At 40.6% G+C, this 27,978-nt stretch overlaps 2 protein-coding genes across 6 annotated transcripts in view; both read left to right on the top strand.

The window, feature by feature from the left end:
- Positions 1–279: 279 nt before the first annotated feature.
- On the top strand, positions 280–10,017 carry LOC109986536 (proton myo-inositol cotransporter). Of its 5 annotated transcripts, none has more exons than XM_020637221.3 (12): positions 280–380; positions 1,636–2,120; positions 2,969–3,128; positions 4,241–4,449; positions 4,532–4,640; positions 4,817–4,980; positions 5,206–5,320; positions 5,736–5,861; positions 6,416–6,534; positions 7,223–7,375; positions 7,501–7,673; positions 9,581–10,017. In XM_020637221.3, exons 2-12 carry the CDS (start codon positions 1,673–1,675, stop codon positions 9,716–9,718), a joined length of 1,914 nt encoding a protein of 637 aa, XP_020492877.2. In that variant the 5' UTR covers positions 280–380; positions 1,636–1,672; the 3' UTR covers positions 9,719–10,017. The 5 variants fall into 5 exon arrangements, with proteins under 5 accessions (XP_020492877.2, XP_020492878.2, XP_020492879.2 ...); XM_020637222.3 differs by having other exon boundaries at positions 281–380; positions 1,633–2,120; XM_020637223.3 differs by having other exon boundaries at positions 301–380; positions 1,681–2,120.
- Positions 10,018–13,805: 3,788 nt separating this feature from the next.
- The window catches only part of kif21a (kinesin family member 21A), a gene marked incomplete in the record, with an annotated part of 63,280 nt that continues 49,107 nt past the window's right edge, over positions 13,806–27,978 (top strand). Inside the window, 1 exon segment of the mRNA XM_065956907.1 lies at positions 13,806–14,293. Within this exon segment, the coding sequence (XP_065812979.1) occupies positions 14,250–14,293 (44 nt within the window).

Raw genomic sequence — 27,978 nt, 5'->3', positions numbered from 1 at the left:
ATACAAGCAAAGGCAACATTAGCATAGTATATTGCCTTATGTTAAAAAAAATGACATTCAGTCTGCAGAGCGGTGTAAGGAACCGCTGATATGAATACATGTGATAGTTTACTCATACTTTACAATGTTAAAGTAACATTTACTTCAAGTGGTGCGAGTTTCTTCTGTTTGGCATATGAATTCAACCCAGCTGTTTTACAGGCCGTGAGAGGATCACTTGAAGCACAGGTAAGTTCAGTATTCGTTTCAACGTTAGTGGGCGTGTTCATCCTTTTCCTCCGGCCACATCATATGATCTACGGCCATCAGACACACTTCCCCGTTTGTTGAACAGGACACCAGCGGCAGCAGTGCTACAAATAGACATACACTTAAAACAGGTATGGATCAAACTATTTTACACAAATGCAAGATGATCTTTGGTTTATTGGCGATGTCACCTAGGCCTACGTCATACGTGTCATATATTAGACTTAGACTTAGACTTTCTTTATTGTCATTCAAACTTGTACTTTACAGTGCAGATAAGAACGACATTTCGTTGCATTTGGCTCGTTGTAGTGCAGGATAAAAAAAACAGCAGCATGTATTTACATTATTATTATTATTATTATTTACATATATCATCTGCCGTGAGTGACATATGCAACTCGATTTTTACCTGTCAGCTTATCAGTCACAGATTCTTCGATTCACATTCTATTGGCTTTTTTTTTTTAATAATCAAGATTTAATTAATTGTATACATTTTAGTAGTTAAATTACTGATCATGTTAATATTGTCAATAGCAATCCTTATAAGCGAGTTAAAGGTATAAGAAATTCATTTTAAATAAAACTTCATCGGCCGAATTGTAGAGACGCTCAATAAATTGCGTTCACATTCATTTTAAATAATATTAAATGTGCCAAAAATCGAGGATTTACTAAAACAACAACTTCGAAACGGAGTTCGGCGGTATGATAGGGAATTGTGTCACTTTGTTCCCCAAAAATATTTACGTATTTAGTTGGATGCTCGCAAGAAACGGCAGCTGATTTTTTTTGGATGCATTGTATCATTCACACATCTATTATTAGGATTCGTTTACATCAAATGACATCTCTTTTCAAACCTTCCTGTTTGGGTTGTTAGATGACGTCACGTAAACATGGCTGCACACAGTGGAGTTGTAGCACTGTTCGTGGGAAATATTCTCTCTGAAGGTTCTGTTTGAAGCCATCAATATGCGCCGTGATACAGAAAAAAATAGAAAATCCTCGTGACTTGATACTGAAGTTTGCTGTACCAGCAGGGACAAAGTACAGCCAGCAGCAGAGACTAACCACGAGATGTTATCGTTTCTGAAGTGAGCAATCGAGCTGACAGTGTCTAGACGTGTTGCCTACTTCCCTGTTTTTTTTTTCTTCTTCTCTGGAGCTGAGGTCTTAACTTTAAATTTGGATTACTGGGACGTCTGGTATTGGAAAGTCCTTCGGTTTTGGCTCTTTTTTCCCCCTCAACTTTTCTTTGTTTTGACGCAGCTGTGAGGAAGGAATGAGGAAGTCTATCCCCACTTAGAAAGAGAGAGGGACTCAGGTTGTAAAATTAACCCTTGATGAGTTTAATTCCTGGTTTTCCCTTATGTCCAGCAGCTACGATGAGTACAGTTTTAATCGTGTAAACATCCTTATGGGCAGCAGGGGACAGAAAGCATCTGAAGATGGACAGCAGAGTCTCACTGGAGCGCCATCTGGACACCGTGCCACACCTGGGGATCTCCTGGACCAGGATGCCTCCTCCTCCTCCTCCACACCCGCGTTCATGTACGTGTTGGCATTTTTCTCTGCCCTGGGAGGGTTCCTCTTCGGGTATGACACCGGGGTGGTCTCCGGGGCCATGCTGCTCCTTAAAAAGGAGATGAACCTGACCACTCTGTGGCAGGAGGTGCTTGTTTCCAGTACTGTCGGGGCTGCTGCCATCGCTGCCCTGAGCGGGGGCTTCTTGAATGGGTGGCTCGGACGGAGGATCTGCATCCTTTTGGCCAGTTTCATCTTCAGCATCGGTGGCGTCATCCTGAGTATTGCTCCTGATAAAGAGGTGCTGCTTGTGGGCAGAATCGTAGTTGGTTTGGGCATAGGTGAGTTGGTGTTTACTTCACATGTTAAAAGAAAAAATATATTATTACATGTTTGCAGGTGAAATGCAGTGAGGGTATAATAATGTCCAAAACCCCAATTTTTTGCAACACATCTCCTCCTACTTTTTATGATTCAAGGAAATATTGCCACTTAGCATTTTATCTTTAGGTCCCCACAATGTCATCCAGAAGCTGTGACCACACATATCTGAAACTCCTTATTCACCGTCTGAAGTTAAAATGCAGACAGAGCAAAATGATTGTGGTCTATTCCTGTTTTTGCTCCTCTGAGCCCTCATCCCACCTGTTCTGAGCCACTTTTATTTCTCATGTCATACTGCGGTCACAGCTTCTTCCTTACCTGAGAGTGAGAACGAGGCTGCTCCGCCCCCCTTCCGCACTCATAGAGAAGCGTGGACATCCTGGTGGTCATTCAGTTTACTGTATCTCTCTGTGTTATGTTGGGCTTCTTTGCCTTTATTCAAAAGGACATGGGATAGAGTAGGAAACCGCTGAGAGAGTGGAGAATGACGTGCAGGGAAGACACAGGTCAGACTTAAACCATGACTTAAACCCAGTCCAAAAAAAAAACAAGAGACTACACCTACATGTTGTGATTTTTCTCATAACTATTGAAATGTGCTGTGAGGCTTCCTGATCTTACTCCTGCATTTAAACCTGCATATAACCGGTTTATGAGCTGATGTGTTTATGCATAAATAAAGAGCAGTGCTGTGGATCATGTAACAGAATAGAGTAAAGACCTACAGATGTCTTTGCCTTATATTGTCTCTATGAAAACTGTCGATATTAAAATGAAACCCTACTTTATTTTTCTTACAAATTAGGCATCGCCTCCATGACAGTTCCTGTATACATCGCTGAAGTTTCCCCCCCTCACCAGAGAGGTCAGCTTGTCACCATCAACTCGCTCTTCATCACTGGTGGTCAGTTTATAGCCAGTGTGGTCGATGGAGCGTTCAGCTACATGAGACACGGCGGCTGGAGGTATGCGTTGTTTTTACACTACACCGTATTTTGTTTTATTCATTTACCCTCTCTCTCTCTCTGTGTCACCTCAGGGGACACTAACAGAGGGTGTTGCCGACTCAAAACGTAAACATATTAAAATATTTAGTGGAAATAGTTCTCCATATTAACTGTATATTGACTCCACGGTTCAGAGGTTCTCGAACTACAAAATATATCTACCGGCTTGTTTTCAAAGCAGCAGCGGTGATTTTCTTTCCGTCTATGCAGGATGCATTCTGGCTGACACAACATTGTGCTAACATCACCGGTATTTTGGCAACATTCAAACCCTAACGCACTTTTTCTGAATTTTGGATATGGGTTTAAAAAAATCAAGAAAATAGAGTGTAAAAGATACACCGCTGGTTGTGATTATTCTTGGGAAGACGACTTTTCATTTAAAATAGTAGCATATGTAACAGAAGTCTTAAATAATAACCTATGGTTTTTGCAAATGACCTAAATCAGTGGTTGTCAACAGGTGGGTCGGGACCCAAAAGTGGGTCATGGAGCTGTTTTCATTAGGTAGCAAAAGTGTCAAAAAGTCTATGATAAACTTTTAAAACATGATTGTTTTGTTCTGTCACTTTTTATGCCATCTGAGGTACAAAACGCAATATTTTTATTAGAATTATTATTTTGGGGCTTTTTGTGCCTTTAATGGAGAGATAGGACAGTGGATAGAGTTGGAAATCAGGGAGAGAGAGTGGGGAACGACATGCGACAGGTGGGATTCGAACCTGGGTTGCCCGCTTGGAAGACTATAGCCTCCATACATGGGGCGCGCGCACCAACCACTGCGCCACCAGCGCCCCAATATCTGACGTCTTAGTCGCAATTTCTCATTGAGGAGTGGTCAGTGGTTCCTGAGGCTAGAACAGTTGATTGATAATAGTAAAAAAAAAAAAATGGTAAAAATATACAACAGATATTTAGGTAATATCGATCTTGATGAATGTAGATGAATAGGTGGGGCTAAATATATATGGAGAGGTAATACCATGTTTTGTATGATTATGATTAAAAATGGACTGCTGGATTGACTTCCTGTAATCCAACCAAGACTTGTCTTTGTGTCTGGACTTTAGGTACATGCTGGGTTTGTCAGTTGTCCCGGCTGTGCTGCAGTTTGTGGGCTTCTTGTTCTTGCCCGAAAGCCCCCGCTGGCTCCTCCAAAAGGGCCGGAGCCAAGAGGCCCGACAAGTTCTCAGTCGAATCCGAGGAGACCAGGGCGTTGACGAGGAGTACGACCACATCCAAGCCAGCATCGAGGAGGAAGGGAAAGAGGCTGGCGGAGGTGACACATCTGACACATCTGACACCGATGGCCGAAATATTTAAAGAAGTGTAAGATACATGACTGACTTTTTTTTTTTCAGGAGGCCTTGTTATTATGAAGATCCTCCGCCACGGTCCGACTCGCAGGGCCCTCGTAGTTGGCTGTGGCCTCCAGATGTTCCAGCAGCTGTCCGGGATAAACACCGTCATGTAGGTCGTCTGTTTATCTGATACCCACATTATTATCTCTTCACTGACTAAAAACGTTCTACCCTTTCATAAAATATCAAATGATAAATCAAGCCCTGACTGCTCTAGGTTTGCTATGTGGTTTGAATTTAAATTGATGATTTCTCTTGTCAGTAAACCTCTTCCTTCTTATCAAGGTACTACAGTGCAACCATTCTGCAGATGGGAGGGGTGCGGGATGTGAAACAGGCGATCTGGTTGGCTGCTGCAACTTCTGCGACTAACTTTGTGTTCACCATGCTTGGAGTCTGGCTCGTGGAGAGAGTGGGCCGCAGGAAGTTGACCCTGGGCAGCCTTTTCGGTTTGTGACTTCAACAGTAGTCACAGTTTTTACTGGATTAACAACTCCATCGTCACCTTTCTCAGTTCTGTATCAGTGTGTTTACAACAGTCAAAGGATAGTGAGGATTTGTTTGAGTTAATACCTGTCTCAAGGTTGTTGTTTTTTTGTTGGTCTGATATATTATACTTTTTTTATCCTTGTGTCTTCGAGCTTCATTTAGTATCTTCATGTTTTCTAATACAGGTACTGGTCTGAGTCTGACTCTGTTGGCCATCGGGTTCTTGCTTTCTGCTCAAAGTTCTCCCCCCGTCACCCTCCACCCAGCCGATCCTCAAAACTCAACCTGCAGACTTTATGGGTATAAGGACACATTCAAAAATCAAATTCACTCTTTTTTTTTTGTAACGAACAAAAACTGCTTATTTTCACTTTGAAAGATTTAGCTGTATTTTCCTTAAAGGAGCAGTAAAGGAGTATTTGTCCATGTTATTGTTCTGTCTGCCTGTTTGGACATTGATGTAATGCTTCAGTATCTCCGTTCTTATCCCTGCTGATTGCTGACACAGCGGTATTCATGCCTGTGTCTGTTGCTCGGTAAAAACATGTCTCAGTCTTGTGTTGAGGATGTCTTAGTTTAGTAATTTTATAAACTACTTTTTGGTCAATAACTTTTCTGCACTCTTGTACTTTGAACTGCAATTTAATTTGTCTGAAAGGTGCTTTATAAATAAAGTTTGATTGATTGGGGGTTAACATTCACCTCTTTCCTCCAGGTCCTGTAAGCTCTGCATGCTGGATCCAGACTGTGGATTTTGTTTTCAAGAAAACGGCACCAGAGTGTTCGACTCCTCCTGCATCCCTGTCAATGAAGCGTCCAAAGAACATGCCGCCTGGGGAAGGTCAGACACTGAGTCCATGAGAGGGCGACAAATAGCTACATGTTAGTCACAGTACAAAATGGAAACACTGAACTCATACGACGATCGGTCGTCATTACTGTCATCATCAAGTGTTTGCATCTTTAAAATCCTAACAAAGTATCTGAGCGACACTTAAACTAGAGAAATTTATGGACTTCAAATGATTTTGAAACCAGGATTAAGATCATTCTGCTAGTTAGACGTAACCTCCTACATGTAGTACAATTGCTGCTGATGATTGGCCTTTGCGTTCTCCTTTATTTGTGAAAACAGAGCAGTTTTTATGTTTTGTTTTAAAGACGATTGATTTTGAGATGACGACTCTATTAACTCCGAAAATTTGTTTTAGTCAGGTGAATGCATGACGCTTCAGTCAATTTCACTCACTTAAACATCCTCTGAGATAACGCTAAAGGAATAGCATTCTCTTCATAATTTCAAATTAGGATAGTCATGTCATTTTTCTGAATGCATCATATATTTATATCAAGAGTTATGACAAAACCTGAAGATGGACTTTTTCTTTTACCCAGGTGTTCCAACCAGACAGAGGAGGCTGACAGTCCAATCTGGGCCTACAACTACTGTCCAACATCGTACTCCTGGATCATCCTGCTGGGCCTCATTCTCTACCTTGCATTCTTTGCTCCAGGTCAAAAAACAATTATCTCTTTGTTTCTTAATTTTTTTTAAACATTTCTTTACAGTTCTTTAATCAATGACAGACATGTCAAATTGTTTCCATGTTTTAAAAAAGATACTAGGGGCTTTAATAAAACACCTCAGAAATCCTTGTTTATGCTTTAACCTTAAATTCTCCCTGCTTACAAACGTCTGACCCCAACATAACTAGTGTTTAATCATAATTAAGTTATTTATAGGTAGTAATGATAAAAGTTCCCAGCTAAAGACATTTTATTTTAAATGCTTAACTTTTATAGGCCTATGAAAAAATGAAATATAATTACAATTTAGATTTTTAAAATGTGTTTGGAATTGTTCTGAGGGCCGGGCCAAATGTGGGGACGGGCCGTATCTGGCCCGTGGATCGTAGTTTGGGGACCCCTGATTCACACAGTGAAGGCAGAGGCTTCTGTGTAAACTACTTACTAATCCCATTCATATACTGCTGACACAGCACAAGGGAGCATAACGAGGTTAAGTGTCTTGCCCAATGACACTTCAACATGTGACAGCAGGAGCATGGGATCAAACCCCGAACGTTTGTTTTGAAAGACACCAGACTCTACCACTGAGCCACAGCCGGCCCTAACATCAAATAATGATGCATGCACTAAATAGTATCCTTGTGATGATTTAAGGATGACTGTCTGTGTTAGGTATGGGTCCCATGCCTTGGACGGTGAACTCGGAGATCTTCCCGCTGTGGGCACGCAGCACGGGGAACGCCTGTTCAGCCGGGGTCAACTGGATCTTCAACGTGCTGGTGTCTCTGACCTTTCTTCACATCGCAGAGTTCCTCACATATTACGGTAAGACTGTCAGGAGGTCAGGCTTCGGTAAACACTGTGATTCATCTGGATCTGTTCGACTTATTTTGTCATTTTTGTACCTTAATGATTCTGTGTTTTTCACACTTTTTCATCTCTCTGTTCAGGGGCGTTCTTCTTGTACTCGGGCCTGGTGGTGTTGGCTCTCCTCTTCGTCTACGGCTGCCTCCCAGAGACGAAGGGCCTGCAGCTGGAGGACATCGAGAACCTGTTCATGGGTCCGCTCTGCACATGTGGCGCCTCCTCACCCAACGACCGCCGCCAAGTCCACTACATCCGGGTAAAAGGAAACAACTACCTCCCCTCTGACAATGAGGCCTCTGATGTAGACTAGACTGGGACCAGTTCTCTTCCTTCCTCTGTCCTTCTGGTTTGCCTTTGTGGTGAGGAAAAGGGAATGGTGCTGCCCCCTGGTGGCTGTGGTCAAACATGAACAAAAAAGAGACTTGAGCTTTACCGGGACTTTAACTGACACTTTCCCCCGTGCTAAGGCGGCCCATCTGAGGTTTTTTATGTCTCATCTGGGGGTTTGGTGCTGTCTTTTGTATTATTTGGTGCACTTTCCTCTTTCCCATCATGCCCTCTGTCATCACAGAAAGGGAACATTTAAGCAAAACATTCCAGGGTGGAAAACATAGGTGAGCAGGGTTCATTTAAAGGCTTTATATGCAATTTTTCACACTTAAATATAATAGAAATCAAGTATATCCTCTGAAAATAACTCTGAGTAATGACTGTCTACAATGGGTGTGACACCCGAGTCCCACTGTCTGTGATGCTTTCCGAGTCCTATCTTCAGTTTGTTTACATCGTCAGGACGGCCGGCTGACTCCTCCCCTCGAGTATAAAAGTTGTTTAATTGAGGGACTAGAGAAAAGAAGAATAACATACTGTACTCACTGCTTAACTGCGTTTCTAGACCACGCTCATTTCGGGTAAATTTACATGCATTATGAAGATACGAGCATAATAAAGATCGCTAGCATTAGCATGCTAACACAACAATGCATCGCAAATTGTTTTGGTTTCATGCTGGTGCTCAAGGGCGACATCTGCTGGATCAAAAAATTGCATATAAAGCCTTTAAGAGTGTTGATTGATTAATTAACAACAAATTGATTCTCTGTATTTTAACAACGATCAAGATGACCTTTAGGAATCATTCTTCTTCACCAGCAGATCAAAGTCTTTTTTTTTTTTCTTTTTTTTTTTAAGTGAGTTAAGAAACCGAGTGACCTGGTTTCTGACTCACAATTTTCTATTTTTTCTTTGTTTGTAACAAAATGAGATTTATATTCTTGGTTAATGTAAAGACCTTCTTGCATGATTTCAGTTCAAGCATCAACTCGTTGCATGATACCAAAAAATCTCTCTACAAAACTGATAAACCAGCAAGAATGTGTTTGTGACCTGGGGGTGTACTACGAAGCCAGATTAGAGCGTAATGCGGCTTTATTGGCCTTTGCAGGTGGTGCCGCGGGAGTGAAGCTGTGACGCGCTGTTGTTATGAATGACTTCCAAAATCCAAGATACTTTAGTCATTTCTTCTACAAAACACAAGAAACTACAACTGCAGTTCCCACGTCATAAAATCAACTTGTGATCGTAGTGCACTTTAGTATGGCGTTCAACAGAAATGTTCTGCTCCCACGCTCACCCCTCCTATCTAAGCCTAAACCAGGTGAACAGGTGAGTGCGGCCCATTTAATCACTGCCATCACCACCAAATGTCGAGTGAACACACCCACCACCAGTAACAAGAAGGCCATAAACAAATCAGTAAACGAACCATGAAACCGAAAACACATCAGCTCACATGTCTGGCTCCTACAGAGGGTAAACCCGGTCTGTCTGAACTGTCTTAAAGGTGTACCCCCCTTTTGGTTTTAAAATGATGCAGATTTTAGATCCTTAATGTGGGCAGTATGGTTTACTTCATTTGCATATCTGCACATGCTGTGAAAAAGTCAAAACACATTCCTGTTAAAACCACTAACAAGGGTTTCATCTTTTAACCGGGCCGGTGTGAAACTAAAGGATCAAATGTGAGTCGCTGCTATTGTGTGTACAGTGGAAGACACTGCACTCTTTTTATGTGGGTTTGTATGTGGGTAAAAGAAAGATTTGTAAATGTCTGAATACTGAATATTGCTAGAATAAGTTGCACAAATCTCAATTTTTTTTTAGCACACTGCAGAACTCAGCGAATCACAGTATGGATCGATGGAGTCAGACAGTATATCCTATGTGACTGTAAGTACAGAGTTAAGGTGCCAAGTGTGCGTCTATATTTTTGTAACTATGCGTCCACAGTACTTAATGTGACTTTTATATTTTTCATGTCCTTTTTTTCCCAGCTAAGAAACGATGACCCCTGAACAACTTTATGCAGAGCACCGATGTTAAATGTTATGAACTGAGTGTCGGTCTGATATCAAACATCCCTCCGGTACCAGGATGAGGATTAAAACATATTTATACATACAATTTGGGGAAAACTGACATTTTGGTAATTTTGACTGACGTAGCGCTCTCTATTAGCCCTGCAATTTAAATGATTGATGATTATTAACTTGAAAACTGTGACTGATGCTTTGGAGAGGTTATTAAATGATGGTACTGGATCTGAGCATTGAGCAGTATTTTCTGATGCCCACGTTAGGCAGTATGAGAACATTTATTTCTGCCACTTGCTTTTAAGTTGACCTAACAAGTGTACAAGCTTTCTTACAAACAATTCTGGTTCACACTCTGCTGGGGGTTCAGTGCCTTGCTCTCGGGTGCCTCGGCAGTACTCGGGAAGTCCTCTTGCACCTCTCCAACTACGAGACCAACTTCCAAGTTTTTTTTGGTCCACACCGGCACTTGAACCGGCGACCCTCCAGTTCCCAACCAAAGTCCCTACAAACCCTGCTACTGCCGCTCCGAAAATAAAGTGTTCTAATGCAGTCTTGTTTTGATGAAAGTGTTACACTACGATTTCTGATGCATGTTTTATTGAAAAAAATCTTGAATACGATACTAAGACAAGTCTTCTCTCAGATTTACAAGGGGGTGTACTGGAGCCACAGACCTTTTCACACCTGTTTGCCTCAATTGATGAAAGTCAATTTCCTTGAAAGTGAAAGAGTTTGAAAATTAGCATAGATCAAATAACTGACAATCCCCATTCACAGGCATAAGCAGGCTCCTCGCACACACAAAACGAAGCGGAAGTAGTTCTGAATCAAAGGTACAGCTGCAGCAGGTGAACAATGAACTGCAGCAGTGAGAGGAAATGTAAAACCACTGAAATTTGAACAGACATTAAGAGACAGGAAGAGTTGAGTTTTTTTACCTTTTTAAAAAAAAATTATCTCTTTATTAATTTGACAGGTATCGTGATACAATAATCATTAAGGACCAATTTTTTCTTGGTAACATGTCACATACCCCCCCTCCCCAGCCATACATATACACACGCAGACATGCACACACACAGACACATAAATTACAATAACATACCATACCAGGGAGGAAAAAGAAAAGACAAGCACAAAACAAAAACAAACAAAAAACAACACAAAAGTAATATAATAATACTAAATAAAAATAATAATAAGAAAATATAATAGTAAAATAAAAAACAATGATATAACAGTGATATGTGTTTATTCCTTCCTTCTTACATTGTTATACAGAGCATAGTTAGAGAATCAACTTTTATACCTTTTTTGTAGAGATAGGAGGATATCAGATAGAGTCAGAAATAAGGAACAGAGAGAGAGAGTGGGGAATGACATGCAGGACAGGAGCCACAGATCGGATTTGTACCCTGGCCATCTGCATGGAGGACTATGACCTCTGTACATGGGGCTTGTGCCCTTACCACTAGGCTACCAGCGCCCAAAGAGTTGCATATTTAAACATATTTAACATGTGATCAAGTAACTCTTAAAAAATAAGGGGATAAGGGGGGAACTGAAGGGGTTTCTTACCGAATTTCAGAGCAAGACAGGAAGCAATCTCTCAAAATGTTGTGTCAGAATTCCAGCCTCTGCAGAGAAGCCATCGTCTCTCTTTAGCAAAGCGTCACCATAATCTATGTTGACTTCTGTAGTAATCAGTCAGCCTGTAGTTTGCCTTCCTGCCTGTGTAACTAGATAGGCTTGTAACGGGACTCCCGTGTTCATGGTGTCATCATTGCCCTGCAGGAAGTGGTCAGTGGAGTGTAGGACGCTTTGACACACGAGCCAAACTCTAAATGTGTAATATCAACTGTAAAATTGTCTTTCACAGTCGCCACATCAACACAAAAACCTCCAATAAAACAAAGAAAACAAAGAATACAAAGTGGTCACAAAAACTGAACATCTTTCTTACATCCAAATGATGCTTATATCTCCTAAGACATGTCATACCTACATTGCATAGTCACATCACTATCATAGCATTAATGTTTATGAACTTAGCATAGTTTACTGTATTTAAGGTAACACATGCTCCCTGATGGTATGGCACAATTCAACATCCAGGAAAACTATAAACAGAACTTACCAAAAAAATATATAAAAAATCCAACTTTATTACCCAGTTTCTAATTCTGTTGCCAGTTCTCACATCATTCTGTAATTTATTTAAATAAATATTTAGAAGTCCTTGACCATCATATTTGAAGAGTTTTGTAGTGGGGCGCCAGAGATTGTAAAGAGGCTTAAGTTCTCCAAGCGGGCGGCCCGTGTTTGAATCCGACCTGTGGCTCCTCTCCCTCAGGTTATTCCCCCCCCCTCTCTCTCTCTCCCCGGTTTCTGACTCTGTCCACTTTCCTATCTCTAAAATAAAGGCCAAAAAAAGCCCCCAAAAAAATATTTAAAAAAATAGTTTTGTTGTTCTGCAATTTTGTAAGTGATGTATGTCAAGCTGTCTTTGATTTAATCTCACATATAGGGGTTAGTTTCACCTCAAAAATAATATTTGTGAATAATCAAGGCACTAAGATCCTTGTGCTGACAATTATTAACTATGAGTGCCATTTTAAAGTGGGATGAGCAATCTTATAAAAGCCTATTAATTTAAATTGATGTTGACTTCCTGTCTTGAGTATATTTATAATCTGGCATGAAAGCAAAAGAGTATCTTCATCTGTTTAGGCTAAACTACATGATTCAAAACAGCAAATAAAATGAGCACACTCAGTAACAACAGTCTTTCAGGTGCACAACAGCAACAAGACGAAATAGAGACAGAAAGGTCAGCACACTAAATGTCCTTCAAAGTGTAAAGTTAATCTGGGTAGAACAAGGCCTTCATCTTGTGCTGAAACGCGTCCTTTGTTGATCTGCACGCTGCTGCTCTGCCCAGATAAATAAATACTTTGAAGGACATTTAGTGTGCTGACTTTTCTGTCTCTCTTTAAACTACATTATTGGCCCCACTGGTGTTATTCAGCAGTATTTACTGAATGCAATGGTCTCTCTTCATCCACTGGTTTTACAAATAGTCAATAATAATCAGAAAACACTCTCATGAAACAACTTAGACGTTTCCAAGAGTTCCTGTTTATACAGGTTACCAAAAAGATGTTTTGTACCAGCACCAAAAATAAAACATTAATGAAAATGATTGATGTTCTTTTTTTTTTAAATAAAGGGTACTATTGGCCACAAGGGGGCACTAACAGCTCGTAGAAGTGATAAACTGTTGAATAGCTGTACTGATATTGACTCTTACTGGATTGCATCGACCTGCAGGTATATTTGATGAGCAGAGAATAGAGGTCACTTTTTCATGTTTGAACTGATTTTATATAAAAACACTTGCAAAGTTCAAATAATGTCTCTGTGAATCTTACTATTATAATTATGTTTTTGAGTGCCTAATTGACATAAGAAAGTTTATCTTGAACCTTTTGCTTATACAAACAGAGAAGAGATTGTCAGGCTTTCTTGTACTTTATCATTAAGTACCATGTATATATATTTATTTTTGTCAAAACATAAACACTGAGAACTAATATGTTACCTTTTCTTAACCATAAAGAAGATTCCTTAAAAAGGACAAACACTTGCTTTCACTTGCAGATAAAGTAGACGATGCAACAAGAAACGTGCAGTTTATGTATAGAGGGAGGGCAAAGGTGTTCACTGGTGAATATAGTTTAATAGACTTTAGTTTTTTGTGTTGCCTGGGTTCTTATGATGGTACTTGTGAGAGTTGGGTTTAATATGTTTGCTGGGTATCTTGCTGTATGTGTAATTTTGCGGTTGTTGTTTTTTTTTGTTCTGGTTATTTTGTGTTGTCTTTATATTTTGTATACTTTGCTTTGTTTTTTTACTTCACACATAAATAAGTATACAATCTTGTCATGACGTCACCTCGCAGACAACCTCTCCGGCGAGGGCGTGGCTTGCTGACGCATTGCGGCTCCCTCCCTGGTGCGTAAACGGATCAGAAAGCTACGCGGCGCGTGTGTGTACTTTTTTTATCTTATTTTTTTATGTGTGTGCATGTGTTCACGCGCGCGTCCATGTCTCACCTAGCAGCAGCAGCAGCGGTAGATGTGAGTATGCATGAGGGCTCGACCCAGCGGAGCTGAAGCATCCGAGACGTACTGCGCAGAGATGCGGCGCACGTAGACGCGACATGCGGACAAAACCGGCTCACCTTTTCGCTGAAGTCATGGTTCAAACACCGCTGAGATAATTTTTAATGTTTGTTTTGAAATGGCGACGTTGAAGTCGAGGTGAGCAGCTCCGTTGCTCGGTCAGCTCGCCTGCCTGAGGAGACTGTGCGCACTTTTATCTCGCTCTTTTGCGAGGACGAGCAGCCGAAACAGTGAATTTTTGTTGCTTTGTCATCGACTACTGAAGAGGGAATCATGACGACGGGACAGGATGAAAGCACGGTCCGTGTGGCCCTAAGGTAAGTCACTAAAATGTGTTTTATTTTGCAAATGCGTAGCTTGTGTCATAATTGCCCGGTGCCACCTGTCAGTCGGCGCCGCGGGCCTAGCAAACACCTGCAGGTCAGCAGCAGCATCTGCTGATTCACACACACTTAATTTATAAATTATCAGCCTCATTTCCTTTTAAGACCGGCGACCCAATTGCAGCCGGGTATACCTCTGGGTACTGCTACCGACTTTTACCTGCAGATTTTCGGTGTGTTTGTGGCTCACACCCGGTGGGATTAGCACTTTGACAGAGTGTGATCTGTGTATTTTCTATCTCTGCACAGCACCAAGAAGCATCACACCCTTTTGGCAGGTGCATGCATATGGGCCGTCTTGTGCAGCACACTGTGGAGGAGATGATATCATCTTTTGTAGCAGAGAAAGAAAGAAAGAGGAACGAGGAGGGGGGGGGGGGGAGAAACAATCAGTTCGTGTGTGTCTCAGAAAGCCTCTCCTTTCCTCAAAGCCTCTCCTGCAGAAAAGACAGTTAATCAATGAAAGAAGAGCTTTACTGACAGCCAGGTTTTAAGGAAAGGCCAGCAGAGCGTTTAGTGCAGCAGCTCCTGTAACATTGACAAGTCTGCTCTTTGTTTACAGACATCCCAGACACAGCTCGATGGATTCAAATCGCCTGTAACAATCTATTTAGACCTGTTTAATTTTGCAGAGAATTAGACAGAATCAGGGTTTCTTTTCCTCCAGAGTGCATGGATGGGCTAGATGTGCTTTTGTGCCGAAGTAGGCCGCTCCCACCCAGCTGGTGAGGTGGCACAGTGACAGTGGCATAATGGGAAACCAGTGTCCCTCTGTGTACTTCTCATTCAGAGACCCCCTAATGGTTATGAAATCGCAGATAATGGCAGTATTGTTGCATTCATGTGGTCCCTTTATCCGTCTTTTCCATGCTTTTGTTTGCTGATTGTGCCTCACACTGCCACTAATGTACACTTGTTCACAAAAGTGCATTATCATTTTGTGTGTGTGTGTGTGTGTGTGTGTGTGTGTGTGTGTGTTTGTAGATAGCTTCCTTGTTCTGTATCACATGTGGATGAGGGGGAAAATCCCTATTTTGATGCCAATCAAAAACACTGATTACTCATGCAGGACACATTTTGACTCTTTATTTTTCTTTTGTTTTTATACGTGTATCACCTTTTTGTTTTCTGGTGTGACCTTAAGGATAACGTGTACCTTTACTAGACAAAGAGAAACTATCCAGTGATATGGATAAGTTGTTAGTAATGTAACTAACGTGGGCTTTTTGATTTAAGGGTTTTTGATTTTATTCTCAGATAAATTGCTTGCTTTTGATATAAAGGCAAATATGCTCATTATAGTGTCGTACAGCAGACTCTGTTGCTTAGTCATCCTGTTACTGCACGTCCTGTTACCCATGTTTGACATGGATAGCCTCCCGATGTGAGGTGCATGTGTGAACAGCCCGGTCAGGATGATTTCAGGATTTCAGTCTTCCTGAAATTCTCTAGAAATGTTCAGGAATGCATATATGTCAAAATGGCTTCTGACTTCATATAACAAAAAGCTGAGACATTTTCATTTTTGTTTCAGCGCAGGATGACTAAGAGAAATGTGCAGTTCTTCACCAGTTTTTTCAAGCTTTAACCATTAGACTTAAGTCATGAACTTATTGAGCAGTACAAATAACAATAAAAGCAATAGTAATGTTTGTAATCAAATATCAATTATTCAACAAATTCTGACCAATATCTAAAAGCTAAAACCTCTGCTCAACACTTTTTAAAAGAGTACTTATATGCAAAATGACATTTTAAGTTTGGACAGCATTCATGCAAAGCTGGATGTTTTTATGTTGTGGTTATAGGAACTGAAATGACAGATACCTGATGTCGGCACAATGAATGTCCCTCTCTGGTATTTAAAACCAGTTAATATTCTGAAACACACCCAGAGAGGTACAGTGGATACTCGTCTGGGTGAGAGACTTCAAGCTCTTAACTTTTACTAATAATCTATAGTTAGGGTTTACAGGATAATCATGGAAAAACCTGAGTTGTAATTAGCAGCGAGGCATTCACACATTGACTTTCCCTCTCTAGGACGCTAAGCCCTCGTGGCATGTTGTAACAGCTACCAACTGGCAAAATAGTTTGTCAAGACCGATGTTGACAAGTCTCACCATGCACGTGCTCAGACACCTCACGTCGGGTGTGACTGTTCATTCTCTCAGCTGTTTAAAATCCAAATTAGCCAAGCTAGCTCTGATATATATGTGGGTATGCTTATTTAGTACTACACAGGAGACGCTGTGAATTTAATGGAAGAGGCTCAAGCTTGTCTCAGAGATTTAATTGTTGTTAGTTGCCTTTGGAAACCCAAACGTACCGCAGCCTGTTCAAAACCAAATATGTTTTCCCTTTCCAAATGGTCTACCTTTTCTAGAAGTCCTAACATGTTTTACTGTTTTCCTGTTGTCTTTGTTGGTTTTTATTTTCGGTTGTTGCACATTGGTCAGCTGTTTTTACATGTGCAACATATTTGGATTGGATTTGTAAATGTGATTTGGGATTTGATTCGGGTGTATTAGTCCTATATCAATCACGGGAAAAAGTAACATGTTAGTTATTCAGCTGTTTAGACTATTACATCCTCCTCAAGTAGGCTAATGACGGCTGCTTAAAAAGTATCAACTACAATTGTTAATTTTCAGGTAAAGGTCTTAAATGTGTGCTGTAGATGATCTATTTTCATGTGGCGGATGTGAAAAGTTTGCAGGGGGGGTTTAACACTGTATAGCACTAGCTAACACTACAGAGCGTTCATTTAGCATTGAAGTTAGGGAACCGGGAACACAGAAAACTTTGTTTATGTATGATAACTTCTAACTGTAATATGAATACCAAAGTATTTTGTGACATATTAAATATTTTCAGATGGGAAAGATTCTGATTCCAACTTGGATGACTCGAACAAATTTTGTAGGGTACGGCAACGCTGATTGTCACAGTTTTGGCTTGTGGAGCAAGGCAGATGTCAATCAAAATGTGATTGGCCACCAGAGGTGCAACGATTTGTCGACATTATTAGCAAATCTAGATGATGAAAAACAAGTTTTTCTTGATGTTCCCAGACATAAATTCCTTTTCTGACGCAGAGTTGCTGAGAAGTGAGCCATCGCTCATTCTGACTATTTCTGCTGAGAGTAAGGCATGCAAAACAGCGACTAGGAAGCGTCAGGTAAAAAAACGAAAATAACAAAGCACATTGGTTGCAGCCTAGTGTCCTAAAACATCTAAAGTCTTAATGTATTTATCCTCAATGCTGCCAAAGAAAATTATTGTGTACAATATTTTTATTGCTGATTTTACTTTTCATTGAAACACGTTAGTGACATTTGATGAGAAGGCAGAAAGTTATTGTGCAGTTCATTAGCCAATTATTTGGTTAATTAAGGCTACCAAATCATAGTAGTAGTATCAATATTTCGTTGCAACCCTATTGGCCATACCGCCATGGTCTTGAGAAATGGTCAAAGCAACAAAACGTGCAGTTGTTAAACTAGGATTTGTAATATTTATAGAGGTTCGTTTTCACTCAGATTGTTTGACATTCCTAATGACACTCTTATCCATAGTATTATGTAAGGTTTTGTCATTTTTCATGCCACATTCCCAGAGGCTTTAAGCCATAGTGGCTGATCCTGGATTGCATATTACCTGGAAGCTGGTTGCATAAAGACTGAGTGGTCCTCTCGAGGTAGTTTAATCAGTTTAAGACCCCGGCTTATCTCCACATAGGCCGTCCTGTTCTTGCAAATATCTGCAAAAAGAAAAAAACAGCTCAAAACAACTGCTTTTGAAGTGTGTTTGTGTCCATAGTATGTGTTTTCTCATGCACAGAATGGATGGGGATTGAGAAATCCTCACACAGTTCATCATGTGACCGTACTGGCTACAGTGTGTATACTGTAGCCAGCTTATTTGCACAGTGCAAAACTTCGCAAAAGTTTGCTTTAAGTGGTCGGTACACATTGAGGGGATGGGCTCAGGCGGAGCTGAGGACTTGTTGAACCTGCCTGCTGGGAAGATGACTTCACTACGACAAACATAACGCAGCTATCATTTATTGTCAGAGCGGTGACAGACGATCAAAGTGGGAGGGAGTGGCTTCGGCTGTGGTTTATATCTGCAGAAACAACTTTGAGCGCCACTGTTGCCAAGCTCATTAAGCTTTCAAAACAAGAAAATAGACGTGTTACATCATGAAAATCAGTCTTTTCCCCCTGCATGGTATTCTGACGCTCAGCTGAATGGCATAACAATGACGATAATTAAATGAAATCAGTCTTTAAACCTCTTAAGGCTTAAGTTACAGGCATGCTTTAATGTAATGACATGGAGGCATGCAGCGACTGGTATAAGTGGCTAAGTCTAAGCCCCAGGTTGAAGCTCACGAGCCAACAGTGGAGGCAGGGTTAACTGTGTGAGACCAAAGCTTGTTAAATAGAGCTGCACGATTAAGCAGATATCTACTATTACTTAATGACCGGACCAGGCCAGGCTTTAACTTGCATGACAAGAGGTGGCAGCTGACAATGGCTGTGTGTGGGGGGGTGGGGGGGGGGGGTACAGTGCAAACAGAGGAGTGGGGCCTCTCAGTGGAGAAGGAGAAGATACATGAGTTGCTGTTGGAAATAGAGAGTACACCCCAATCAATGATTTTGCAAAGCGAAGCAGTGGTTCTCAACTGGTGGGTCGGGACCCAGAGAGGGGCTGCAGAGCCATTTTCAGTGGGAATGTGTGCCTGGAAAAAAACGTGTAAAAAAAAAAAATAAAGTCTGTGAAGCGCTTTTTAAAGATGTTTCCTTGTTCAGTTTCTGCTTCTGCTACATGTTTTGTACCGACTGAGATCCAAACACCCTGATTGGTCGAAAAATATCAGAAATTTGGGTCCCGATTTTCCACGGAGGAGTTGGTGGTGGACATCATTTTGAGATAGGTTCCCCAGAAAGTCCCATGTAGCCCTTAGTTTGATCCTGAATTTTTTTGAAAAATTGCACAATTTATTTTTCAATTGTAATTATCCCCATTTAACCACAGATGGTTTTCTTAATAAACTGTGACAGCGGGATACTTGTAGGTAGAAACTGAGCTCTAAACGTGGGCAGGCCCAGTGGAGGACTGGCAGAGCACCAGTGGGAGCTCAGATGAGTGACGTCGGTTACCCATGGCATCACTATGCAAACACAAAAGCCCCGACGGGTCTAAAGCCTCTCCAGACCTCGTGCTTTGTTCACATCCACTGAGCCAAGTCTGTCTGTCAGGAGCGGCCACTGACCCATGCTCCTGTGAAACTGTGTGTATGTGAGTGTGTGTAAGAGTGTGTGTGGGTCTCCATTTCCTCACTTTGTTGCAACTATTAGTCTGGTTTAATACTCATCTCTCTGCTGTCGTAGTTTAACAGTTCTTTAAGATAAAATACTTTTATTTAAACGCATGCAAATGTCCGTCCTTAAGAACTACAGAACACACCGTTTCATGTCCATTCCCTGTTTCAATGTGTGTAACTCAGTTTTTCACACACTTGATGTATTTGAAACTGATGGTATATTAAAAATAAAAAGTATAGCTACAGATTTTCTGTCTTTCAGCTTACCCTTAAATTCAAGTTAATGTATTGCAGATGATTTAAATTAAGAATCTGCTGATATTGGTTTGCAAATGAAAATGAAACTATTTCTGGACTTCCCAGATTTTTGAGACAAAACAAGCTGTTTACAGACCTGACCTTTGGCATTAAGAAATTATGAAACTGTTATTCAATAGACTGATTTTATATGTAACTACAAGGGCCCTTGGAGATCAAAGACATTAGCTAAGACCTTGTTTGTTAGTTTGTTGGATCCGGACCAAAATTGAATGGGTTCTGTTTTGGCTCGTGAAATGTGCTGAAAGTCAGACAAACAAAAAGCACTGTGCAACATAACCGCCTTACAGAGGACATTAGAGAAGAAGTCATGAGAGTTATTTGACAACAAAGAAAACTGAAAGCTGCAAAAAAATATTCCTCATGATGGACCAAATGCAGACGATCTTTAAGATCCTTCTGAATGACTTATTGTGCTAGAAAATAACAGATATTACATTTAAATATTTATAAATGCTCAATGTGCTGATGTGCAAGTGCTGATGTTGTTGTGTGCTTTCTCAGGTCATAAAAAGGGAATCAATATTGTTTCAGTCTGTTTCAGAACCAGCTTAAAAATCCTCTCAGGAGCTTTAAAAAGGTAAATCAATAAATAACCAACGGCTGACACTGAGGCTGTGTGATGTTGATCATAAACCCTCAAAACCGTTAATATATTTAAATCAACAATGCAAACTGAAAAGGGCGTTTGGTCTAGGAAAATTTTGCTTCAGGTGCAGCTTGACTAAGTCGTCAATAAATGTGGATTTTCTTTGGTGAAAATCCTCCACGCTGCCTCTGGGGAGTCTGGGTTGCTCTTTTGTTGTCTGCAGCGATGATGATCGTTGCCGCTGACCTTTTGTTGTTTCCACCGTGCTCTGAGTCCTCGTGTTATGATCCACAAGCTTTTATTAGAGAAACAGCCTGAGGGGGAGCTCGCACCGTGCTGTACTACTGCTCCACACATGCCACATGTCTTTTTAAGTGTTAGCCAAAGTGTTAAAGTGTTAGCCAAGTTACCCGCTCTGAAGCTATGAATAACACCTACTTTGCCCACAGCACTCGTTGAAGGAGGAGTGTATGTTTCTAACAAGGGAGCTGGAGCGCATTTTTGAATAGACACCGCTCATCAAAGTGTAAAATAAACTCACACTTAGTGTTTTATGGTACCATAAGGAGTGCACTCAGGCTGCCACACCATATTATTTTATAGTGATGCCGTTAAGAGTTAGGATGGACGCACACCTGTAACCAAGCTTGTAGTGGAGTGCTTGTGTTAACTTAGCTTACAGTCCTTGTTTAGCATATTAAATCTAAAATAAAAATTGTGGAAAATGTCTTATTGAAAAACACCAAGAGCTTGAGATCATTTTTTGGTTTGTTTGTCCAACTAAATGTTCAAAAGTCAAATAAATCTGCTTTACAGCGATACAAAGCTGAATTAAACTCTCATATCTGAGATGCAGAGTTGTTTCTATTTATCATTTTTGCCATACATATCTCAGATTATTGACTTTCAACATTTCTCATACATTTTCTAAACTAATGGATCAATTGACCTCCTTCACCTTTCATCTCTTATCACTATATTGACATATGTGTTATAGTGTAAAAAGAAGTTTCTCAAATATGTTTTATTTGATCACCATAACATCTGATGAAATCCCTGTGGAGCCAGATTTTTTTATTATGTTTTTGCAACTTGCTACTCGGCAGGTTTGCTTTGTTAGTTGATGTAATCATCATTCATGATCACTGCCATTCGCCATCTTTTCTTTATTTCAATGATTTGAAAGTGTTTCCTCAGCTCCTAAATATAAATTGGGCATTGATAATTAAGTCTTCAGTTTACTAAAAAAGCTATACAAGTTAGTAGAAAAATAGAAGACATGGCAAGTCTGTTATGTTTGCTGAGCTCTCGCCAGCGACTTCAGTTTCAATTTTACTCTTGTGTAGCCAATCTCTGTTACTCTTTGTTCCTTCCTCTTCTCCAACACTCTCTTTGATTGCTTTGTCTCTTCTATGTCCGTACCAGCAATGCTAAGCTAGCTCCTTCTTATAGCTAGCCGAAGACCAAGAGTGTGTACCTTCCCAAACCAATACTCAGCACCAGAAGATGCGTTTGGGGCTGGACAGTGCGGCTGAAAAAGAGACATTTTTACTTTGACAAGTTGGTGTGGAAGACGATAGGCCTGCACACTTGCTCAAATGTCACAAAATGTTTTAACTGATCACCACGTTTCGACCAGTCGTCTTCTTCAGGTGATGATTTTGTAATTTCACAAGTTGGTGTTCACAAATGAATTTGCAAGCTATTATTTTTTTAATAGAATAGTTGCATAATGTTCCTGTAATTAAAGATAGAAAAGCATTTCCATGCACAAACTTGTAAAAAAAGATTTGTTACGTTAATATTTTCAGACAAAACAAGCAGTTTAAGAACATCACCTGATGCTATAAATCTTTTATTAACTAAATAATCATTGAAATAAATACTCAATATTGTACTACAATGTATTGCAGTCCTTCAAACATCAAAATCGAGTAATTCGAGTGAAGCCCTGAAACATCTCCAGTGTTTAGCCATCATGACCCTCTTTCTAGACAGAAGGCTCTGCCCCTGCCAAGATGAAAACTAAGCATAGCCTACACTTAAACTCAACTCGCCCCAAAATAGACTCTGGTCTGGCCGCAGCATTTCTCAAAGACCTCAGTTATCTATATCACGACCTCAGAGGAGTCAGCACATTTCAGCCAGACGCATCTGCACCTCTGCAGAGAGCCGTCAAATGTGGAGCCACGCCGCACGCACCACATGTGGACACTTTTATGACAAGGGATGGATTTCCTCCCCCTCCTCTTTTTCTCCTCCCCCATTGTGAAGCACTTAAGAAACAAGCTGGTCATGCAGAATAAATTGGATGTAATTGTAGAGTTGCTTACATGTACGCCACACCCGTGCAAATATGTCGACCTTTCTGCCGCCGTCGTTTGTCTTTCTTCATCCTTTTTTGCTTCAGTTTTTTTTTTTTAACCCTTTTTCCTCCCCGTACAGATCTGTCCAGTTAAGGGCTCGGCTAAAACGGACGAGGTTTAAATGTGGGACTGGTGCCACAAATAGGATGTGGATGTAACTTAACTTCCATCATCAAAGTGACAGCAGAGCATCAGAAATAGGCCTCAGACGGGCACAAATAGCTCTGTTTGCACAGGGAGCTGCCACCTTGTTATTTATGTCAAGAGGCTGTCCCTGCACTTAATAAGTATACGGATGTTATTTTCTGTGTTAGATGAGATGGTCTATCACATTTAATGGTGTCTGTCCATTAAAAATGTGATATCTGAGGTTCTAAATGTGATTTATTTTTATGTAGTTTCAAAATAGTTGTAAAAATGGCCCAATGGAGATGTTATAATTAAAATGTGTATAATGTAGGGGGTACCAGTAGCCTTGTGGTTAGTTTGTGCGCCACATGTGCAGACGTTGAAGTCCTCCAAAGCAGACAGCCCAGGTTCGAATCCGACCTGTGGCTCCTTTCCCACATGGCATTCCCCACTCTCTTGTTCTCCCCCATTTCTGACTCTATCCAATGTCATCCCTCTGAATATGGGGATATAAACCTTTTTTGTTGTTGTTATGAATGTCTCAAAACACATAAGAACACATAAAGCTCACTCAGACTGATGGAAAAGAAAGAGAACTTTAAAAAAAAACAGCTGAGACAATGATTTAGAAATATTATCACTAGTTAAAGGTCACATATTCTCCTCCTTTTCAACCAGTTTAAATAAGTCTCAGAGCTCTCCAAAATGTGTCTGTGAAGTTTCTTGTTCTTAATCCACTCTGATCCTGTATTTGATCATGCCTATAAACCCCTCTATTTCAGCCCTGCTCAGAACAGGCGGTTTCTGTGTTTGTAGCTTTAAATGTAAATGAGCTGTGTCTGACCACGCCCCTCTCTGGAAGGTCTTGGGTAGGCTTGGGCTTTCTCACTCTGCCAAATTGAAGGGTGAGGCAGACTCAGAGGGCAGAATAAACACCTAGCTGTGGGAGTGTCACCCACCGGGGGGAGGGGTTACTGCCCTTTGTGATGTCATGAAGGGAAAATCTCCAAACGGCCTGTTTGAGCACACATTTTCTGAAAAGTGGAGCAGGCAGAAGACGGAGAGGATGGACTTCTCTCATAATTGGGGGGTTTGTCGACAGACTAGGGACACATATTAGTGTAAAATATGGTGATGTGTATTTGGCATAATATGTGAATGTCTAATAGAAACATTGCATCATTGTGGAAAACATCATTTAAAGAAAGTACAAAAGATAAAGACATTTATCATTAACATGCACAGGTGAGGTGAAAGAAACCCCTCAGAGCTTATAAATGGAATCTTGAGTCAGTCTTGCCACAAATGTTTTTACATGTTACAAACACAAGTTTTCATAAATAATTAAATACTTTTTAACTTTCATACTTGCAGTGCAATGCAAAAGTTTCTGCACACCCCTTTTGTACAGTGCAGGCAGAAACCGTCCTGTGTTAGTCTTGCACCTTTAGCGCAGGCGATGATTAAAACTCTAGCGAAGGTGGTAACATATGCAAATGAACCTTTAACACCTGCTGGCGTCATGTAGCAGCTGTCTGAATATGCATATTTATGAGGTGTGTGTAATTGGAGATTTGCTGCAGGTGTGAGCTCTCGGCGTGGGTGGTGTCTTCATTAAACGCCTCTGCGTTGATTTGCCACCCGCTGAGAAATGATGTAGAAAAAAAATAGAAAGGTATTTATCTGACACAGATGCAAATGTTTAACTGTGGAGCCGGACTTCCTTCCACTCGACCTCCTCGACTGCTTGTGTTTGCCTAACCCATTATCTGCTATCTGGCTGCCTTGAAAGCTGCAGATGGCGGCTGGCTGATGTGTCCCTCACACAAGCACATGCTCACACACTCACACACAAACACACACAGCATGTGCACATTACAAGGGTTGGCCTTTGTGTCGCTGGTCGGTGGTTGACACAGCGATGGGACTCCTGTGTCAACAGCACACGGTTGAATGACACTGCAGTCTAAGTCGGACTCTTTGGTACTGACAGTGAATATTCTAAATAAAACACACAGTATAACCAATCTCTTCTTCTGTTATGTAAGTCGGATTATATTGTATTATTCTTGTCAGGCTAAGTGGTCCATGGTTATTGTTTTGTCATTACATTGTTTGGTCCCCAGCCGGCCTCAAGTGGACACTCAAACTGCAGTTTTTTGCAGTGATGTGCGTAAAAATATCTCCTTTAGTCAAATCAGCCATGCCCCTAATTATACAAATGTATAAATAACTGTAAGCCTTTATTTGATGAAAAAACACGAGTAATTACAACAACAAAAAAAGAAAACTCACTCCTGTACAGTTTTTATGAATAAAGTAATAAGCTCAAAACAACAAAACCATTTTGGGTCCCATTTTTTTAGACTTTAATAAAAAATGTTTTCTTCATGGACTTCATAAATAATAGACTGAAGCCTTTAGTTTTGCATTTTCGCTGCTGCCATGTTGGTTTTTCTGCAGCCAGAAGTCGCTGAAAATCACAAAATGGCCAACAAAGTCAAAACGAAAGAAAATACAAACATCAAAGAAATGAAATAAATATTGAAAAAGTATTTTTGGTAGATTCAGTAGCTCTTGTTATGGAGGAGTCACAATGTAAATATCTAAATGCAAAATCAAACAACCAGAGAAATATGTCACTTAGTTATTCACATGTACACACTTTAGTTCCTCTGCAGCATCAGCATCACCTTATACAGCTATTTAAAATGATCATTTAGTTTTAGGCTCTAAAGCTGTTCTGAGATGCTTGACATCATATTTCAAACTCTAATTTAGTGATGCCAAAAGCTGTTTACAGTCAGAGTTTATTTGTTGTGCTGGATGATCCAGGTTTAATTTAACATCCGAGTATTTAAATTTAACATACGTGTTTGTTTTGGTGAGTGTTTCCTCTCCTAATAAGGAGACATCGTGTGTAGCTCACAGATGAGTCCACAAATAGACTGAATATAGATAGATAGATGCTCTAAAATGATTGTTTGGATCAAAGTCTTGAGACATTTTAAGCTTCGAGCAGCTTGTTTGTAGCAGGTATGAGAAGGTGAAATATAAAAATGTAAAGTGAAGAATTTGGTTAATGACCCTTTTTCCAACTGAACCACAGAGAAAAAGTATTGTTTGTTTGTAAACTTTGTTTTACATTAAAGCTCATTTGTTGTCACGCACATTATTTATCTAAATAGTTGTTGAATTTCCATCCTTATGTTGGGGGCGTAACAGAAGCCTTTTTTTTTAGAGTCTGTCCCCTGATGTATATAAGCTTTGCACAGCACTATAACCGACTGTTATTTCTGTATTCATATTTCTCTCATGGCACTCTATTGGTTTTTATGGATAAGTGTTATCCATAGTTAGGCGTGTAGCTGACATGATTGACAGGTGAGCACAATATAACGGTTCATCAAGAGGCTTAAAACCTGTCTTAGCTGAAGCTCTCATCCTGTCGTTAGGTTAACTGAAAGTGAAGATGAGACAGCATTTCCAGCATGGTGGCTACTGCCGATGAACTTCCGGAGCCCCCTGCAGGAACAGATGGCTGACGTCACTCAGGCTTCATCCATTCATATTTACAGTCTATGGGTTTGACATGCAAGATATGACCAAGGTTGGGACGTGTACAGTGGCCTTGGGATTTTACCGCTGAGCTAAACTAATGTCAAATAATATCTGAGCTCAACAAGTCTTCATTATCCAATACAAAATTTGGCATATAGTATGCTTCTTATTTCACTGTTTCCAGTAAATTAAGCATCCACAGAGGTTTTCACCAGCTGAAAAATCCTTGTATTGAAAATTCATCAAGCTTATGTGTGCACAACATGTTCCACTTAGAGGAAGAAACAGTCCATGTTCCCTCAAACCCTGACCCCAACGCGACTCACAGTCCTTCCTCTCCATGTTGACAGCTACAGATGATCCCTTGCTGACACCTCCTGTTGCCTAACCTCCCGCTCCCCTCCCCTCCCCTACACCCCCTCATGATGATGAGGCGGTCTGCTCCCTGACCATTGACCTGCAGGAAGCAGTAAAGGCGTTATCAGCGTGCCGCGGGACTTGGCGCAGCCCTGTTTTATTTTTTTAAAGCACTTTTTCCGAAAGGCTCACAGGGTCTAGGATCAGTGGGATATCCAAGCATATCCCGAGTGTTATGAGAGGAAGATGAACCAGTGAGCTCAGGTCAGCTGCAGCAGTGTGTGAGTGTCCATGAACCTTATGTGCAGATTATAAAACACAGCGAATGTGTCCCAGCAGATGCCGGGGTGTGTGTCTTATCTCTGCCAGCTCTGACCTCATGTATAAAAATATGTGATGGATTTGTTCTCTGTATGTTGCTCTATTACAAAACCATAGACAAGTCTGTGATGATAAAAACCTTTTCACCAATAATTCTGACCCAATTCAGAGGAACATAGGTCAGTCTTCTCTGATGGACGTATCTGTAATTTATTCCACTTTTATTAGATGTCTGTACATATTTTTAAAATGAAAGAATTCTGTTTGAATGTGTTTGTTTCTCATTTAAGGGTCATCAACTTAGGGTGGGAGAGAGAGGGACAGACAGATGGAGAGCATTTGCATAAGGACTTAAGTGTGGATGAGGAATTAAAACTGATTTCTCATCAATTTAACTGAAATTAAAATTCAGTCCAGTAGGCTAGTTTAAAATTATGACTAGCAAGAATGACAACATTTAAAGGTCACATATTATGCTAAATACACTTCTGACACTGATATGAGTCCCTAGTCTGTCTACAAACCCTTCCATCCTCTCCGTCTTTTCCCTGCTCCACTTTTCAGAAAATGTGTGCTCAAACAGGCCATTATGAGATTTTCCCCTCATGACATCACAAAGGGCAGTAACCCCTCCCCTAGCTAGGTG

This window comes from Labrus bergylta, chromosome 7 (assembly GCF_963930695.1).
Source record: "Labrus bergylta chromosome 7, fLabBer1.1, whole genome shotgun sequence".
Taxonomy (NCBI): domain Eukaryota; kingdom Metazoa; phylum Chordata; class Actinopteri; order Labriformes; family Labridae; genus Labrus; species Labrus bergylta.
This window is presented reverse-complemented; position numbering and strand designations above follow the sequence as displayed.

Excerpts from the sequence above, each read along its gene's own strand:
- LOC109986536 (XM_020637220.3), top strand. The coding sequence starts at position 1,625 with ATGTCCAGCAGCTACGATGAGTACAGTTTTAATCGTGTAAACATCCTT. Across the intron at positions 3,129-4,240 it reads ATGAGACACGGCGGCTGGAG|GTACATGCTGGGTTTGTCAG; the intron begins GTATGCGTTGTT and ends TCTGGACTTTAG. Across the intron at positions 4,981-5,205 it reads GACCCTGGGCAGCCTTTTCG|GTACTGGTCTGAGTCTGACT; the intron begins GTTTGTGACTTC and ends TTTCTAATACAG.